The 20,423-nt window shown below is 39.2% G+C and overlaps 1 protein-coding gene across 1 annotated transcript in view; it reads right to left on the reverse strand.

Annotated features, from left to right (window-relative positions):
* Positions 1-20,423, reverse strand: part of LOC113444099 (neuronal acetylcholine receptor subunit alpha-7-like) — a 108,562-nt gene that overhangs the window by 63,788 nt on the left and 24,351 nt on the right. Inside the window, exon 2 of the mRNA XM_087926402.1 lies at positions 10,546-10,685. Within this exon, the coding sequence (XP_087782528.1) occupies positions 10,546-10,685 (140 nt within the window). The remainder of the gene's footprint in view (positions 1-10,545; positions 10,686-20,423) is intronic.

A 20,423-nucleotide genomic window follows, 5' to 3' on the forward strand; every position in this document is an offset into this window, starting at 1 on the left:
AATATTGCTTTTCTTATTTATATATATATTATGATTGAAAAAAATAATAATCATGTACGGAGCTATATCTTTACTAAAATAGGTTCATTAACGTGTGATTCCCAGGAGAAAAATAATCCTAATACTTCCCTAGAAATGAATCAAACCATGCATATCTGTTCCTAATCATAATGATACCAAAATGATGAAATCTGTAACCTATAACATCTCATAGAAGAATGTAAAGGACTGAATTTGCATGAATACATTTTGGTTTGACCCTCAAACTTCAAATTTGATGCCTATGAATTTTTCTCTAAGACTGAAGTACTTTGCATTGAATTAACACTGTCTAAGGTCAAAGATTAAGGTTTGTTTAAAAACACTGTCCTTACGAGAAGCCCCCATTTGTTGAAAGTTAATAAAAAATAAATAAACATCTCTATGGTGGTTTAAATTATAAGTTTTCTAAGATGTATCTTGGAGAGATGGAGCTGAGAAAATTGGCTCAATTTTCCTTTCAAATTAGTGAAGGTTTTCATCAATTCACTCTAAATGGCTGCAGAGTTATTTATCATGTTCGTGTAAAATGTTTTATATACTTTAGGGGACAATATTGGAAAAGTGTGCTCCTTGGGCAAAGCAAATATTATCAATTCTAATTTAAGACCCAGTCCTGTGTTCTACTGCGGACTCTTCTCCACATTATCTTCTTAATGAAACTGTACATCTTGAATATCCAGTCTGCCCATAAGATAGTCAGTAGAAGTAAAGCTAACTTAAGGAGCCACGGTGGCACAGTGTTTAGAATGCAGTACTGCAGGCTACTTCTGCTGCCTGCCAGCTGCCTGCAATTTGGCAGTTCAAATCTCACCAGGCTCAAGGTTGACTCATCTTTCTGAGGTGGGTAATATGAGGACCCAAATTGTTGGGGGTGGCAATAGGCTGACTCTGTAAACCGCTTAGAAAGGGCTGTAAAGCACTGTGAAGCTGTATATAAGTCTAAGTGCTATTTCAAACTTTGTGCATGCTCTCATTCTGGCTAAGAGCGGTCACATGAACACATTTGAACATTATTCTATTTTGAAAAAAGAAAAAGCTGTTTGCTCTTTGGCCAAGATAAGCTGTAAGTAAATTGTTGCTGAAAAAAAAAAAAAAACCCACGAAGGCTAAATACAGCTTCCAAAGCTAAAACTGACCACAGTGATAGTTAATGACTGCAATAAAGTCTGATTGACTGACAGATTGACAGGCTATTAATTTTAAATGTTCAAGACATGACAAGTAGGATGAAGAGGATAAAGATATGGCACGTATGAGATCTCTTGCTTTCTATTACAATTTCACTTCTGTAATTCTGATCACTTCCTTGCTTTCCATCATGTCCTGTAGTCTGTTGAGCAGAAAATTTTTTTGTCTAGAGTTGTTTCTGTACAGTTGCTTTTCATCTTGACTTATCATTTCCTCCTCGTTTAGGCCTCATAGAAAGCTAACTTTTTAGCTTGTTGCATTTCAACAGTTCTATCATTGTCTCATTTTTTTACCAGCCTCATTTGTAATTATTGTTTTTTTTTCATTGCACTTCCATACAATTGCAGCAGTAGCCTATTTCAGAAGAAATTGGCCAAGCTCTACTGAAGATATCAAAGCCATCAGCATCAGCTTCCTCCACACAGCTTTTGCATAGAAGAAATTATCTGTCATTAGTGTGATTAGCTCTCAATTAGTTTTTGTCTCCCATGCTGTTATTTTGTTTTGTTTGAAATTCATGTTCTCCATCTCAAAAAGAGAATAAGAACTGACAAATTAAGGAACAATTTATCTGTGCATTAGTGGAAGCCATACAGAGAACTCATTTAATTAAATTTGCAAGTGATCTTCCCAAAGCAGAATTTATTTTAGATTACAGAAGAGCAGACTCTCAAGTTTCACTCAGGTTTCATTTTATTAAAAACTTGATTTGTCAGACTTTCCATATCAACTTGCAAAAAAAGTCATTTAATTTGTCTGTACTTTCTCCTAATACATATATTTTTGCACACATGAGGTAATGTTCAAAATTCTGCAAACAATTGTCCCATATGCTACAGTGTTTTTATGCATTCTTCATTTGCCAGGACTTTTTGGTGCATACTTTTTCTTATTATATATATTATTGGTCATATTTTTAAAATTTTGAACTTCATCTCAAAATTCTGAAAGACATTATCTTTGGCATACATTGGATTCAGTATTGTCTATAGCAGGGGTCCCCAACCACCGGGCCCTGGACCGGTACCAGTCTGTGGAACATTTTCTACCGGGCCGCCGATTTGCTGGGCGCCGCCATCTTGTTTTGATGAGAAAGTGCTTCCGGTGAGCTTTTCCGGTTGGAAAGCGGCGTTTGGGTCCTGAAGGAATCCTTGCGCCTTAGTTTCATCAAGCGGGCGGGGGGCGGCTTCGAACAAAACTAAGGCGCGAGGATTCTTTCAGCACCCAAGGCAAGGCGAGCCAAGCGACCATCCTGAAGCCATCCCGAAGCCCATTGACAAAGGTACAAAGGAGGAGTTGAAGGTGGCGGGGAGAAGCGGGGGACGGCTGGCTGGCCAGTCGCTCGGCTCACCTTGCCATGCGTGCTGATGCTAGTACCGGGCTGTGGATCATTTTGTGATGCCGGTACCGGGCCATGGCACAAAAAAGGTTGGGGGCCACTGGTCTACAGAATACAAGCTTCCTTTTGAATTTGGACATAAAATGTTTTATTATCTACTGTATATCTATATTTTAAATCGCAGCCATCTAGAAGAGGATTTGACAGACAGTATCACATTATGGTAAATAACATGAAACTTCTAACTGAAATTAAATTCCATCTAGTTTGTGGAAAACATAAATAAGTTCTATAATTCTCTTCTCAGGAACAGAAAATACTTAAATTACATTAGAAATATAAGGTTAGGAGAGACTACCAATACAAAATATATATAAAATGCATTATTCTTTACAGGTTGTGATAGCATCAGTTTTCTCTGAGATCAAGGAATATAGGATATTAAACACACCAACAGAATATGCTTTCCAATTGCTTCATATGCCCTGTCTTTGATATATATTTCAAATCTATTTTCAAAGGTTTTTATCTGCCTTGCAGAAACCACTAGGTAAAAAAGTAATAATCCCATTCACAGTAAATAAAAGGTTTGCAGACATTGGCACAGAGAGTAATCCAAATAAATCAAGGTTCAAAACACATTTTTGTACTGAAACCTTGAGCTATCTCTTAGTAATTTTTCAATCATGGGAAAAAAAAGAAACATGTGTCTCTCTTTATGGGATGGAATTTAAAGTTTTTCCAATTTCTAGCTTCTGAGGAATTGGCTATAGGGAGATTGTCAGAGATCAAATCTGTATTCTTTATATATGAAACAGTCTGGTCTCACTTGAAATTGATCAGCAGATTGCTTTCCCAAATGTTGGTAATAGGGCTGAGCTATACTTTAGATTCAAAGACAAAAAGGTGCTTTGGAGCTTCTATCTGTCACCAAGTCATCAGCTCATTCTGAGAAAAGATGAAGTTGCTGTAAGGAATCCCAGAAAAATGGTATGTGCGTGGCTTCCCAAATTCTAAAGTAACTTTTTTGCTCTTGCTTCCGAATCCATCACACTTTAAGAAGGAGCCATCTAAAAATGTCCCTAAAGAGAGAGAATACATCACAGTGGCCAAGGACACACTTTGCACGTAGACTGCTTCAGCTTTAATTCCCAGCATCTTCAATTAAAATGATCCAATTGGCAGAAGATAGGAAAGATTAGAAACATTGCTAGAAATATGTGCTTGTACATTGGCTTGGCTTTTAATACCAAGAAAGAACTTTTCGTTGGAGCCATGGCCTGAGGGGGAATGGACTAACTCTTTCCTCCTTTTACTCCAGTAATATCCCCAAGCCCAACCTCTTTATCTACTTCCTTTAGATCAGGGGTGTCCAACCTTTCACCTTCCCTGGGCCACATTAGAAGATGAAAATTTGGTTTGGGCCGCACATAAAATAAAATAACAGTAACGATACCTGATCATCCAAAAAAACCATAGAAAACATAGTTAGCATATTAAATTTATTTGGAAATTAAGTTAGTGAGATGTTTTTATTATTTATTATTTATTAAAAATTATTTATTTTTTATCACGGTTTTTTTATCACATTTTTTTTATCACGGTTTATTTTCCGGCCAAATTTTGTGGGGTTGGGGAGAAAGCTCGCTCGCCTCGTGCCTACCTCTCCTCCTGCAAATGGCCCGGCTGGATGAGGCAGGACTGGAAGGCAGAAGCAGCAGCAGCGGCGGGGGAAGAAGCGGTGGTGGCGGGGCAGAAGTGGCAGCGGTGGCGGGGAAGAAGTGGTGGTGGTGGTGGGGGCAGAAGTGGCAGTGGGGGCAGAAGCGGTGGCAGTGGCGGGGCAGAAGTGGCAGCAGGGGCAAAAGCGGTGGCAGTGGCGGGGGCAGAAGTGGCAGCGACGGCGGGCAGAAGTGGCAGCAGGGGCAGAAGCGGTGGTGGCGGTGGGGTAGAAGTGGTGGCAGCGGTGGTGGGGCGGGCGCAGAAGCGGCGGCAGTGGCGGGGCAGAAGCGGCGACGGGCAGCGGCGGCAGGGGCAGAAGCAGCAGCGGTGGTGGGGGAAGAAGCGGCGGGGGCAGTGCGGGGGCAGAAGCGGCGGTGGTGGCAGGGGCAGAAGTGGCAGCGGGGGCAGAAGCGGTGGCAGCGGCGGGGGCAGAAGCGGCAGCGATGGCGGGGCAGAAGTGGCAGCGGGGGCAGAAGCGGCGGTGGCGGTGGGGGTAGAAGTGGTGGCAGCGGTGGTGGGGCGGGCGCAGAAGCGGCGGCGGTGGCGGGCACAGAAGCGGCGACAGGGCAGCGGCGGCAGGGGCAGAAGCAGCAGTGGTGGTGGGGGAAGAAGCGGCGGGGCAGTGCGGGGGCAGAAGCGGCGGTGGTGGCAGGGGCAGAAGTGGCAGCGGGGGCAGAAGCGGTGGCAGTGGCAGGGGCAGAAGCGGCAGCGACGGTGGGGGCAGAAGTGGCAGCAGGGACAGAAGTGGCGGTGGTGGCAGCAACAGCAGGAGGTGGCACTCTGACGGCACTCACCTTTTCTGTTGCTGCTTGGCCTGGCGCTCGCCTTGCCCCGCCTCGCACCTGCCTCTCCTCCTCCTCCTCGCTGGCTCTGGCACAAAGGTTGGGGTGGGCACTGGGCCGCATTACGAGGCGACCTGGGCCGCATGCGGCCCGCAGGCCACGGGTTGGACAAGCCTGCTTTAGATAATGAATAGGCACCATTGCCTAAAGGAAAGCCTAAATTTTCAGGAACAATATTCTACAAAGATAAGATCACCCATCAGTCCTGGATGATTTTCTAGGCTATAAAATATTTCCTTCAAATATATATTAGTGGCCCAGAGTGACAAGCATTTTGTTTATGTTAACAATAAAAAGGAGCCCCTGAGGATTTTACTCGGTTAGTTGTTTCCGACTATAGGGGTCGATGCTCATCTCCATTTCAAGACCATTGTTCAAAGACATTCCTGTGGTCATGTGGTCAGCATGACATCATGGAGTATAGTTCCCTTCCAACTTGCAAAATGGTACATATTTATATCTACTTGCATTTGCATGTTTTTGAACTGCTAGGTGGGCAGGAGCTAGGACAGGAGTTCACCCTGTCACATGGTGCTTGGCTCTTGAACTTGGATTGCCAATTTTCCACCCGACAACCCCAGTGTCTTAACCCCTGAGACACTGTACTATCCCATTACTAATAACAATAGTAATAACAAAACCAAAAATGTCTGACTGTTGCATGATTTCAGAATTAAGCAATAATCTGTAACATTAGTGAAGATACCTGATAGTACAGTAGACCAAAAAAGAACAGTTCTCATTTTGTAATCCTTTCTCACAGCATATTTTGCTAATTACATTGCTGATTAACTTCATATGGATAAGGGACGAATAAGGAACACATGCCTCATAATTTATTTCAATATACAAGATGCTTCTGCCTAAAATTGTAAAAAGCTTCGTAGCCATCCCATTTACAGCTAAGCAATCTAAACAATTGGAAAGGAAGAACACACACCACCTACTATTACAGCTTTGCAGAAACCTATGAGAGCAGCATCTGATGAATAAGGAACACATGCCTCATAATTTATTTCAATATACAAGACGCTTCTGCCTAAAATTGTAAAAAGCTTCGTAATTAATCAACAAATTACTTGTGAAACATCAGGGATAGCTGCCCATTTCAGAGTCTCATTCAGCATTCCAGAGCAATAAAGCCATGTGTTAACATTCTGGGAAACACCTAATATAAGTCCCTTTGGTCCTTAGTTACAATTAAACAGAAGTCTAGTTAAGAGATAAAATCCAGGCAAACAATCATTTGCAATGGAAATCAGGTAATCAGATCAATTACTTTCAAAAAGGGGATCATTAGGAGCTGATGAGCATCCATCTAAATCTAATATGTATAGTGCTTGAAAAGGATGCACTGCTTTCATATCTGATCTTCACAGAGCCCTTCAAAACTGGATGTTTCTCTTTCAAAGGAGGCGGATTGGAATGATATATACAGTATAATATACCAACTCATCTCAGTACCAATTATACAATCCACATTGTTGGCTTCCGTAATAAATACAGAACAGATAAGGAGAAGTATCTGGCTTTTCCTAGAATATCTGATTTTTCATACTATTGACTAAACCAGGGGTGCCCAACCTTGGCAACTTTAAGACTTGTGGACTTCAACTCCCAGAATTCCTCAGCCAGCTTTGCTGGCTGAGGAATTCTGGGAGTTGAAGTCCACAAGTCTTAAAGTTGTCAAGGTTGGACACCCCTGGACTAAACTGTAGTAGCCAATGAGGAAGGCACAATGACCCTCTTAAATATGACCAATTTATTTTTTTATATGTTAGACAATTTGCCATCATTCTTTGCAGTGATGAGACAGACTTATAGCTAATTTAAAGTCACCTTTAAAGCCCATTCATGGCTTGGAACCAGGTTATCTGAGGGATCAGCTCTTGCTGGTTATATCCACCTGCTACTAGAGCTGGGAGGCAAGGAATGTTGCAGGTTTCATCCCCTAAGGAGGTACATTGGGTAGGGCCCAGAAGAAGGGCCTTTTCTAGGGTGGCTCCCTCCCTATGGAACATCATCCCTGCAGAAATTAGACTGGTCCCCACTTTGACACTCTTCTCTAAGGCACAGAAGATTTGGTTCAGCCAACAAGCCTGGGGAACTCAGAGTGGGATGGAGCCCATCAAGTGGCTCATTTAACTGTGTGTTGTCACCAGGGGTATGGGGTTATTGCTTTTTATTGCTTTTTTAAATTATTTTTTATACTTTTTATGCTGTTTATACTGTTTTACTGTTTATAAGTTTGTAAAGATGCACATGTGGGATCCAAGCCCAAATGGATTGACATTCAACAAGCTGTTGTTATACCATAAAACCACATAGAGTAGAACCTCTGGTCTGGTCACGACCAAATCAGGTTCCAACCAAAAAACAAATCACACAATTTTTGAATCTGATCACAAACACATACTCAGGTGGCAATCAAACACGATCCCTGACCCAGAAATTCCTGAAGACAAAGAACTCACCAAAGTTATGGAACGAATTATGGTCATGACCAGAGGTTCTACTGTATACACATCACAGTTTCTTGATATGTCATCACTTGTTCCTGATTCATTGGAGACATGCACAGTTTAGGCTAGTATGTGGGGTATATTTAACTAGCTAAGCTCTCCACCTCTGGGTTTCTTTTTTTTTTAATATGCTAATAATGAATTTTTCATCTCCATACCTTTTGCCTGGACATTCATGAGCACAGCTTAAGCTAAATGCCACACTGTGTTTCCTTATTCCTTGCAAAATTCTTCAGCACATTATAAAGCCACCATCTGCCAGACAGATTAACATTTCCCATAACTGAAGTGTTTGTGGTTAGCCTCTTTAGCTTCTTCTGATAAGTGTCAAATTAAGTGCTACCTAACTGCTGATTCCAACAATGGCTATATCAAGCAAAAGCATAGACAAAGTGATTAAGATGGAGTAGCTCTGGTTGGAGCTAATTCATGGCTCGCTTGCAAAAGCTCCTTAACAAGTTGCTAATAAGTTAATAGGCCAGGCCCTCAGGCTCTAAACTCCACACAGACTTAAATCGACAAAATGAAACTTAACTAAAGGCTTCAAAAATCTATTGTAATCATTCTGTCCCCACCTGCAAAAGTAACCACATTGTAAGAAGGGAGCAGTATAATGCATATCAGGAAATGTCCTTTAAGCTCTGAGATCACGAGGCTTTTCCTTATTCTTGATCCATTTTAGAGGTGCGTAGACTAAGAGGCCTCTTTATTAGCAGCATGCAAAACATTGATTCAAACTCTGTTAAAATGCAGGACACCACATTTCAAGCATGAAACAGCTGTTGTAAATCAAAAAGAAAGGATGATCCAAGCATGAGCTATTTCCAAATACTTGAGGTTTGAATTGAAACATTTTAGATATTGTGACCGTCTATATTCCTTTCACTTTTTTTTGACAAGATGGAGTCAAGAAGCAGAATTGCCAAAAAAACTCACTGATATTCCATGCTTTCCATTGTGATGGGTAAATTGGTAAAATCATCTAACAAAATCATCCAGGTGTAATTTCTTATAGATAGGTTTTTAGTAGAAGCACTAACATATAAGCAAATATAGAAGCTACTTTCCAAACATGTTCATAAATTCTATTACGAGTATAGAACAGGAAAAGACATTTATGGCGGTCTATGTTAAACTGCAATTTCCATCACCCAAGGTTCCCTTGGCATGGGTGAGAGTGATGAGTCCAACAATAACTGAAAGCAACAGTTGTCCAACAATATCTGGAAGCAAGAAATTCATTGTCCCTGCTTTACAATCTAAGAAAAACATTAAAATATATTAATCTCATTAAACATGACCGGCATCACAGAAAATAATGACATGGAAAGAATCTTGAACACATTTAGCTCTCAGTGGGATTTCCCTTTTCTACTACTAAGGAAAAAAGACATTATTTGCCATTCTTTAAATTTACTCCAATAGTATAAATGATACAAATTTCAAGAACAGGAATACCTGTTCTTGAAAAGGGGCTATCTCAATGTCCTGATACAGATTTAGATGAACCAGTATTGGAATAATATTCTATTGCAATCTTATTATTAAATTACAAGTTAGTTAGTTTAATGTTTGTTTGAGATATGATAGGATAATGTAAAAGTACATAAATATACAGAAAACAAGCCCTGCTGAAGATAACCAATATAAGCTTCTGGAAATATTGTTTCGCTAATTTAGATGTTTCCGAAAGTGTGATCAAAAATGCAGGCAGAGGAAATCTAAGATAAATTGCAATTTACTGTTTCAAAAGATCATTACCAAAATCCCTCACCAGAAATAAATCAGCAAATGCAACAGCATGGGATAAGAAGATATGCTCTTGTGAACTGAAAATTAGCTAAAGAACAGGAAATGAAAAATAGGAACAGATGAACAATTTTACCCTGGAAAGACATGAAAATGTTGTCTTTCTGTATGATGGGTTTTAATCTGTCTATAAATAATCAAGAATGACTAGTAAGCTGCGCACATTTGCTGGTAATACCAAATCTTTCAAGGTATTAAAATAGAAGGGATTTTGTAAAGTCTAGATCTCTCCAACGTAGGTAAATGGGGTTCAGAATGAAAAATGCTTTTCTACACAATGCTGGCCCCATCTACCACATTTTAATGGAATGTGAGCTGGCAGCAATTAATTAGGAAAAGGATCTTGGAGTCATCATTGATAGCTCAATGAAAATCCAATTCTTGTATATGGCCACTATAAAAAGATAAGTCCCATGTTACAATCATTAATAATAAAAATGGCAATTAAAACAACCAATATCATGTTGTAGAAATCAATGGTGCCACTTTAGTTGAAATACTTTTATTCATTCTTGGCCAGCACGCTTCAACGACTGCATCATATACGTGGAAAAGCAGCAAAATGTGCAAGGAAAATTACAAGGAAGCTAGAATAGATTCTGTATGACTACACTGTCTTTTTAGCTTCAGTCTTAAAGCAGATAAAGGCAGAGTTGATAAAGATATAAAAATACATGCCCAGAATGGGAAATGTAGCTAGAGAGTCCTTCACCCTCTCTCACAATATTAGAACTCAATCACTGAAACTAAACAGAGATTCCAGATGGATAAAGAAAGTAATTCTTTAAAGAACAGATAGTTACATGGTGCAACTTGCTATCATCAAATATGGTAACAGGCTAACAGTTTCCAGTTTGGATGTTTTTAAAAGGAGGACCAGATAAATTTATCAAAGATTGGGCTATCAATCACTATTATTTTGATTGCTAAGTTGGATCTTTGCTTTCAGGGTTACGATGCCTTGAAAACAGAGTAGACTGGACTGCTCCATCAAATTCTTAGCTTTTTATGTACATGACTGGTTTAAAATGTGAGGTATTTGTCATTGGTTCAGGAACAGAGAGCTGGATTATAGTTAACTTACCACGTCAATTATCTGCAGCAACGCAAGTTGAAGTTCTACTACAAGAGGTTGTGAGTCATTCACAACAGGCCGTTCCAATCGATTGTAATTTTTCAGTAGTTCTCTATACAGCCGTCTTTGGTTTTCACCTTGCTGGGAGACTAGAAGAAGAAAGAGAAAAAAACCTGCTTTAGGCAAACATTCTCTCTCTTTTAGATTCTCCTTTCTTATTATATTAGAAATATAATTGCCTGAGTTGCTTTCTTCAGATGAAAGTTTCCAGCTCAAAGGTAGTCCTTGATTTACAATAGTTCATTTAGTGACCGGTCAAAGTTACTACCGCATTGAAAAAAGTGATTGATGACCATTTTTCACATTTACGACTCTTACAGCATCCCCAGGGTCATGTAATCAAAATTTAGATGCTTGTCAACAGACTGATATTTATAATGGTTGCAGTATCCTGGGGTCATGTGATCAGCTTTTGCGACCCTCTGACCAGCAAAGTCAATGGGGAAGCCAGATTCATTTAACAACCGTGTTACTAACTTAAGAACTGCAATGATTCACTTAACGACTGTGGCAAGAAAAGTGGTAAAATGGGGCAAAGTTGCTTAACAAAGGTTTCATTTAGCAACATAAAATTTTGGGCTTGTCAGAGGTGGTACTCAGCAGGTTCTGACCAGTTCTGGAGAACTGGTAGTGGAAATTTTGAGTAGTTTGGAGAACCGGCAAATACCGCCTCTGACTGGAGATTTTACAGTATCCTCCCGCTGCCAACGCCTACCAAGCCACGCCCACAGAACCGGTAGTAAAAAAAAATGAATCCCACCACAGGTTCAATTGTGGTCGTAACTCGAGGACTACCTCCATTCTGCTACAAAACGCCTCTGATTCAATACCCAGGACAAGATTTGAAGCCTGGAATGTGGAGAACAACTCATTGAGCCAAATGGAACTATATTCTGACTTGCCATCAAGTCAGAATCTTATGTTGCTAACACTAACCTGGTGGAAAATTAATAAGCAATTAATGCTTATTCTTTAAAAATGATCTAAAGATTCCTGCCTTAATCCTTGAAAACCCATCTCTATTTGTGATGATTCTAAATTAAAACTAAAAATGTTATGGGTGCTAAAATACTCTATGTTTTCCTAGAACTCCATTTGCCTAAATGCAAATGCACACTCAGCTATAGGAAAGACATATGTGGTATGATACCTTATTTTTGCTTCTGAACAAATGAAGGTATTGTTGTATTTTATTGATGTCCAATATAATTTAACAATTGCAAAGATTTAATGAGGCATTTTCTATGAAGCTGCACTTTAATAAAAAAACTTTTCCCTGGGAATGAAAAATAAAGCTAAAGTTCTTCTGGTTACTCTGGCTTGCATCAATTTGGATTCCCTTGGTATGTTTTGTTATAACTCACAGAAGATGTCATTCATTCACTCTCATGAGAGAAATAACTTATTCTACCTATGATTTTTAGTATAACAAATAGAGTTTGTATCCATATGTTTATATGCAGGCTTTTTTTTTAAATGATGCAAATGTTTATGCAAGCAAATCTCTTGGGTTCCTAACAAATCACCCAAGCAGCTGTGAGTGTTGTGCATGGTTGGTTTATCTAATAAAGCTCTACGTTGTTTCCTTTGTGTTTGCCCCAGGACAAAAATAAATGCAGAAGTAGTCATAAAAGTAAAAAAAGTAAAAAGTAAAGTAGTCAACATAAAAGTAGCGAGGAAGCAATTGTAAAATCAGAAATGTAAAAATATAATGCACACCTACTCACATATACATACATATCAATAGCACCTCCACATTACATGAACAAAATTCAGGACTACTTGGGACCACCAATATTTATGACTAACTTTTGACTGCCCTCCCAGCCGTTGCTAGCAGCTGCCCAGCCCTGCCCACAAGTGCCACACCCACCGCACCATTACTATACCAGTCGAGGCCTTTTTTCATGTCTCCTCTTTTCTCACTGTTGCATTCAGGTCTAGTCTTGCCCCCCACTTCACAAAAGAAGTCCGGCATGTGAAAGAAAGTCCTAGCTGTACCAGTGCAAAAGAAGGACCCTTCCACCCAGGTCCTTATTTGGTGCTGATACAGTTGGGTCCTTTTTTTAACGTGCTAAATTTATTTCGTGAAAGAAGCCCTGGGTAGGGCATGACTGGCGGTCCTGATTGGCATGTGAACAAAGGTCCTGTCTGGTTCATACACAGAGGCACAAATGAAGATCCTGACCAGGCACAAGAAAAGCCCCAGCTGCAGAGGAAAGAAGATGAAAGAAGGTGGTATGAAAGAAGACACAGCAAGAATAATACGCCATGTGGTGCAGCAGGCATGACAGCATAGGCCAGGGCTGGGTGGTGGAAGCAGCTGGTGATAGGGAGCAAGCATGTGGCCAAAAAGATACGGAGAGATAAGCAGGTGGGGGTGAGTTCAAGAGGAGACAGAGGACATCGTCTGTTACATTATTGAGACTCAGGGATGGAATGGATAGATCAAGCTGGGAATGGTTTAAATTGGGAGGGTTCTTCACCTAATGACTGGTGGGAATTGGTTAATGATAGCAATGGAGATTGACAGGATGTCTGTCGCTAAGCAATTAACTGCATCACTTAGTGACAGAAACTCTGTTCCGAATTACCATTATTAACCAAGGACTATCTGTAGTAATGAATGAATAAATAAATGACCTACAATCTGGGCCACTTGTGCAAAAGAATTATGAAGGCCTGAAAGGCCTGTTATTTTCATTAGTTCAAAAATTTCCTTTTTTTTAAAAAAAGGTTAAGAAAAAGATTCATGTAAAATAAGATTGGAAAACAACTCATATTTCTTCCATGTAAATATGCATAGTATTACAATGTCTGTTCTCTGAAACTGTTCTCTGATACTTTTCCCTGAAGTAGCCTCATACATATATGCTTGATACCCCAATGAACAAGTTATGAACAATGGCAAATTACAAGCCAAAGTAGCCTTTACCAAAATGCAAGGTATGTCATTATTTTGGCAGATTCAGGTAGCTGCAAGACATGCAGCTTACTTGGTATATTTGCAGTTCCAATAATGTAAAACTTACTACCACCATATGTTACTTATTCCTCACAGGTATAAATATGTCCCATCTGCTCTTCTTTGGTATAGTGAGCATTGTGACATTTGTCTACAGCTGCAAGCATGTAATAAATATCCTTAGATTTAAAGATTCTTTTAACTGTACAGTAAATAAAAAAGGGTGAAGTATGAATAATACTTTTCTGAAAAGATAAAATTATGGGTATTGTTTCTCCATATCTCTCCATAGGGTTTTGCTTTGTATTTTAATATTTTTCATCTTGAGTCAGAGCTGACTTTCATCTAGATTACACAGAGCAGGTGGTCTCTTTTGAATTGAGCTAAATTCCTGGTGACTTTAAAAGACGGATCCATGTTGTTTTCTTGGCAGCAGGTGGAAGCACTATGTCATTAACTTTTTCTAGGATGATTTTCAACTTCCCCTGTGAATCTGCCCTATGGTTGTGTTATTCTCCCATCCAAATATGTGGGAAACCCAGCCATGCTTAAATTCTCAGACCAACTGAGGTTAAATCAAACTATTTTCATCCAAACCTGTCATTTGGTTTACTCCAGACTTCAGAACTCAAAATTGATTAGTTGGGGGGTATCAAAATTGAATCAATTAATTAATAATTTTTATAATGAGACATACAAGTAGCCTACTGTATCTTATAATATTAAAGTTTTATCATAGGGTACCTGAAATGGGTGAGATGGATATTGTCCTCAATTGCCAATAATTATTCTTGATTGTTTTAGTTATTTTTTTGCTTACTATGGGACTATTACTTGGAACCCTGGCATTAACATTGTTAATGTTACTCATCCAAGTCACTGTTGTGAGATTTTAAATTGAATGAATGAGTGAGTGATTGAATGAGAGACAAAAAGAGATAGGAAAACTAACCCAGAAGAGATCATTTAAAATATTTTTTAAAAGGACAATAATGAGGAATTTTAAAAAAACAATTAAATGTCTGTCTGTCTGTCTATCATAAAGAATGTTAGATACCAAATCTATATAAATTTTCTGTAACATATACACACACCTGTGTGTATGTATGTGTGTATATGTGTGTATGTGTGTGTATATATATATATATATATATATATATATATATATATATATATATACATACACACACACACACACACATATATATATATATATATATGTCTGTCTGTCTGTCTGTCTGTTTTCTTAAGTTTTTGTGGGTACTTACATGTATGGCATTCAGTTTTGTTCAGGTATTTTCCCAGCACAACTACAATTGATGTGGGAAAATACCCAAACAAAGCTGAATGCCATATATATATATATATATTTATATATATATATATGTTTTCTGAGGTTCTCGCGGGTAATTGTATGTGGATCTTTGGTTGTTCGGGTTTTCTCCCGCATAAGATTCGAAGTATCTAGAAGCACTCTGAGAAGCACAGAGCCGAAGACACAAGCCTGAAGATGATGAATGAGACTTCATCGAAACGTTGCCTAGATACTTTGAATCTTACGCGGGAGAAAACCCGAACAACCAAAGATCTATATCTATATCTAATCTATATCTATATCTATATATATATGGATCAAGCTAACAATCAACTTTGCTTCCTAGATGTCTTAGTATACAAAAAATCCAATGGCTCCCCAGGACACACCATCTACCAGAAGAAAACACATACAAACTGCTATCTACACGCACTCTCACATCACCACCCAGCACAGATCAATTCCGTAGCTGAGACACTCGTCTCCAGAACAAAATGCTTAGCCGATGAACAACACCTAAAAACTGAACTACGCACTCTCACTAACGTACTAACAGCCAATGGATTCCAAAGAAAGATTACCCACCAAATCCAAAAAGAAACCCCAACCAAAATCCAAGACAGAGAACAAGAGAACAGCAAAGCCCTCCTCCCATATATAAAAGGCACTACAGACAAAATCAGCAAGATCCTCCAAAAACACAACATTAAAACAGCATTCTGCACAAACAGAAAAATATCCACCATCCTGAGAAACCCTAAAGACAAAACTGAGTTAGAAAACCAAGGAGTATACGAAATCCCTTGCACCGCCTGCCCCACCACATACATCGGACAAACTAACAGAAGACTAAGTGCACACATTGAAGAACACAAGAACTCAATCAAAAAAGAAGAACCGACCTCTTCCCTGGTCCAACACCTCAAAGCCACAGGAGATGAGATTGACTTAAAAAATACCAGAACTATCGCCAAAACTGAACAATTCAACAACAGAATAATCAGAGAAGCCATAGAGATAGAAAAACGCCCACATAGCATGAATAAATGAGATGACACCTCCCACCTACCAGCCATTTGGAAACCCACCCTCATGAACAGATGAGTACCTAACATGAAGAATGACACCAGACCCACACCCATGAGAGCCACACTAGATGCCACCACCACACTTCCATGTAAAAAGCAGACTCACACCCACACAGAAGATGAGACATGACCATGGACCAGAAGCCGCACCACAGCTGCATCACAACCCGCTTTAAACCCCTCCGACCCATACATGAAGTGAACTGATGCCCACCATGAAGATGCAGCACGACCACGAACGCGAAGCCAAACAGCAGGATCACAGCTCACCAGCTCAAATCCCCCAGCAACTAAGACTAACCTGAGCACAACCAAACCCCCACCTGAACAGAACACACACCCCAGCCAATCAGAACACAGCCAAACCCCCAACCAATCAAGTCACAACCCCACTAGCAGTTAAAAGGAAGAAGCAGCTGCAAGCTCACATTACTCTGAGAAGCATAAAGCTGAAGACACAAGCCTGAAAATGATGAATGAGACTTCATCGAAACGTCGCCTAGATACTTCCAATTTTATGTGGGAGAAAACCCGAATAACCAAAGATCCACATACGAATATCCGTGAGAACCTCAGAATACACACACACACACACACACACACACACACACACACACACACACACATATATATATATGGCATTCAGCTTTGTTTGGGTATTTTCCCACGTCTTTGTAGTTGTGCTTTTAAAGTTGTAGCAACGTTTCGGCAGAATCTCATCTGCCATCATCAGGCTTCTGTATAGTGTTCATCTGTGAGTCAGACTTTTACAGTGGTTTCAGATTTAAATTTGGGGCAGCCTATTGCTGTGCCAGAATGGTTTTTTCTTCACCCTGATTGGTTGGGAGTCTTGGTCTGTGTTTATTGGTCTTGGAGTTTGCTGTGTTCTGCTTGATTGGTGTTTCTAATATCTTCTGTCTGTTTGTTGGGTCTTTTTGTATCTTGATTGGCTGGCAACATTGTGTTACTTTATTGGAGGCCTTTAGTGCCGCTTGGCTCCGGGTAAATGGATGGCTATCGTTAGTTAGGAAGCTAGGTTTCATCTGGGTGCCTGGTTGGGGTGTGTTTGAGCTGGAGGTATCAGGGGGGATCTGTTTGTGTCCAGGTGCTTGTCTGGCTAGTGGTGTGGAGATTTTTTTATTTGTGAGTGCAGGCTTCCAAATGATTGACAGTCTGGTGAAATCATCTCTTCTATTCATGCTTTCAGGTCTTTTTTCAATCTCTATGGCTTCTCTGATAATTCTGTGGCTGGGGTTTTCTATAGTGGCCAGGGTTTTGGTGCCATTGAAGTTGATGCTATGACCTGTGGCTTCCATGTGTTAGACTAGTGAGGAAGTGTGTTCCAGCTTTTTGACTGCATTTTTGTGTTCATCCAGGCGGGTACTTATTCTTCTATTGGTCTGTCCAATGTATGTGGCAGGGCATGATGCACAAGAGACTTCATATATGCCTTGGTTTTCCAGGTCAATTTTATCTTTGGGGTTTCTTAGGATGGCTGCTATTTTTCTGTCTGTTTTGAAGGCCGTCTTGATGTGATGCCTGTGTAGTATCTTACTGGTTTTGTCTGTAGTACCTCTTATGTAGGGCAGGGCAGCTGTTCCATAGGTCTGTTCATCTTCTAGGTCTCCATTATGTCTCAGTGTGTTTTTGTGGATCAAGCCAGTGATTTTGCTTTTGTGGAAGCCATTGGCTGTCAATACTTTAGTCAGGATGCATAGTTCAGTCTTTATGTGTGTCTTGTCTTCCAGGCGTTTGGTTCCAACCAATCATGACGAAGAAAAAACCATTCTGGCAAAACAGTAGGCTAGCACCAAATTTAAAACAGAAACGGCTGTGAAAGTCTGACTCACAAACAAACACAATACAGAAGCCTGATGATGGCAGATGAGTTTCTGCCGAAACGTTGCTACAACTTTAAAAGCACAACTACAATGACGTGGGAAAATACCCGAACAAAGCTGAATACCATATATATATATATATATATATATATATATATATATATATATATATATATATATATATATATATATATATATATATACATACATACATACATATACATACACATACACACACACACACACACACACACACACACACACACACACACATACATACACACACATACATACACACACACACACACAGAGTATATACTTATATATATATTCAGGTTTACAGTATTATCACCCTGTCATGATAGTATATGTATATATTTTTAAGAATTTCCACAGGTAGCTGCCAAAGCAGGGAAAATACCCTTAAGGCAGTTCCTGCATTTATTCACTTTCTGCCTGCCCCAAATCATTCTGATTCACTACAAGTAGACTCTATCAACCCTAGCAGACTAAAAACAGACACCATACAAAATCTAAGTTAGTTTTATTAGAACAGCTGCAGAATCTTGCAAGCCTGTTTTATCTTCATGAGAATGCAGAGGAGTGTGCTTTCTAAGGCATTTCTTCAAATTATTTTCTTGGCCTGGGCTCATTTTCCATTTATCTTGGTAGCAGATCTTCCTTGTGTTCTTCAAGGCCATCTATACACTACAGACTCCTTACAGGCCAGTCAAATCAGTCTGTGCCATTTATATTCTTATTGCCTCCGCATCTCAGCCATGGAACGTTAGAGCTACCACATAAAAGCATTAACATTTTGCTGTCATGTATGGTTCTCTGAAGTTTAGCAGTCCAGCTATGGTAGTCTTACAGGAGAAGTGACAGAGCAGACCAAGAAGGCAGACAATGTGTGTCTACTAGAGTGTGAAGACGAATGCAGGGAGAAGCTGTGAAAAGATATAGCATAAGTCTACTGCTGGGTTTGACATTGTCAATGAGGACAAGTGCAGAATTGGTATACAATAAAGTAACTCAGAAGAAAAAATAGAAAAACATAAATTATATACTAAGGGTAGAAATATTGAGGGAATATATTAATTCTTCCAGTCCTGAAGCTGATGTTTATAATTCCCATTAAATAGTTGTGGTTTAAATGGAAATGTACATAGAAACCACTTTCTATGCAGAATCAATTATTTCATTATCAATTATTTTTTTCACTTAATTCAATTTACCTTTCATGAAGACTTTCAACAATGAAGAGCTATCCTACCCAAGGCAAAACCTGAAATACCTTTAAAATTCTTAAGATATGAGATGTGTAACATTTTAACTGGTATGTTTTGTTTTGTTTCCCCTGAATGCTGATAACTACAATTTAATGTAAAGGCTGAAGAGTTCCTTTTCAATCCCAACTATTTTTTCCCAGATTACAGAGTACTTTGAAGAAATAAAATAGTTATCTAGGCTACAATCCTACATATACTTACAGGAAATAAAATAGAAGTTGTAAGACTGAAGTGAGCTGTAGCTCACAAAAACTGATGTTTCCAAAATCCTGATTAATTGCACAAGAAATTAGGATGTGTTTTTTCCCTGCAGTCTGATTTTTCTCAAAATCAGTCTTAACAATATAGAAGAAAAGGGAAAACACAGTACCATATACTGTAATTACATCTGATACTCATCTGTCTTATAATTTACAAGCCAGTATTTTTGGATATGTGTACATTTTTTCGAGGATGTAATTCCTTAGATGTTTCCTGAAAGCTAACAACTAAGAGTGTGTGTGAGCGTGAGTCTGTGAGTGTGTATCTTTGTGTGTAAAGAGAGAGACAGAGAATATTATATAACAAGTTTGAAAGTATTTTTAAATTAATTATTTATTTACATTTATTACAGTTGCATTTATTACAGACTCTGGGTGGTTTACAATATTTACTTATTATTAAACAATTTATATAGCCTCTCATCTCATGAACAAATAATTCTGGATGGCTATATAAATTATCTGAATAAATAAATTATATGGGCTAGATCCTCCTAAGTCCAGGTAGGATATCCCACAGAAGGTCATGGAGAATAAGACAGCTAAGATCCTTTGGGACTTCCAGATCCAAGTAGATAGGCAAGTACTAATCAATTAAGCAGACATTGTAGTAATAGACAAGGACTAGAAGACAGCAGTAGTGATGCCTGTAGTGATGTCAAATTAAAACATCAGGAAGAAGGAGTATCAGATGCTGGAAAAGTACCAGGGCTGAAGGAAGAACTGGAGAGGACGTGGAAAATAAAGGTCAAAGTGATACAAGTGACAGTAGGACCACTTAGTGATATGACAACTAAGCTGAGAGAGTGGTTCCAACAGATCCCAGCAACATCTGTCCCAAAAATGCTAGGGACAGCTATACAGAATTGTCAACTCTTAGATCGCTGGCAGAAGATCCAATGTTGAGGAAGATAGATGATAGGTAGGTAGGAAGAGAGAGAGAGAGAGAGAGAGAGAGAGAGTTTGGCAGTTCAAAAATGTGAAAAATAAATATAGAATTCTTAGTACAGTTACAAATCTTCTCATGTTTTAGCCACAAATAAAGACAAAATCAAGATTTTTAATGTGT

This window comes from Pseudonaja textilis, chromosome 2, assembly GCF_049901715.1.
Source record: "Pseudonaja textilis isolate UNSWEBS1 chromosome 2, rPseTex1.2, whole genome shotgun sequence".
Classification (NCBI taxonomy): Eukaryota; Metazoa; Chordata; class Lepidosauria; order Squamata; family Elapidae; genus Pseudonaja; species Pseudonaja textilis.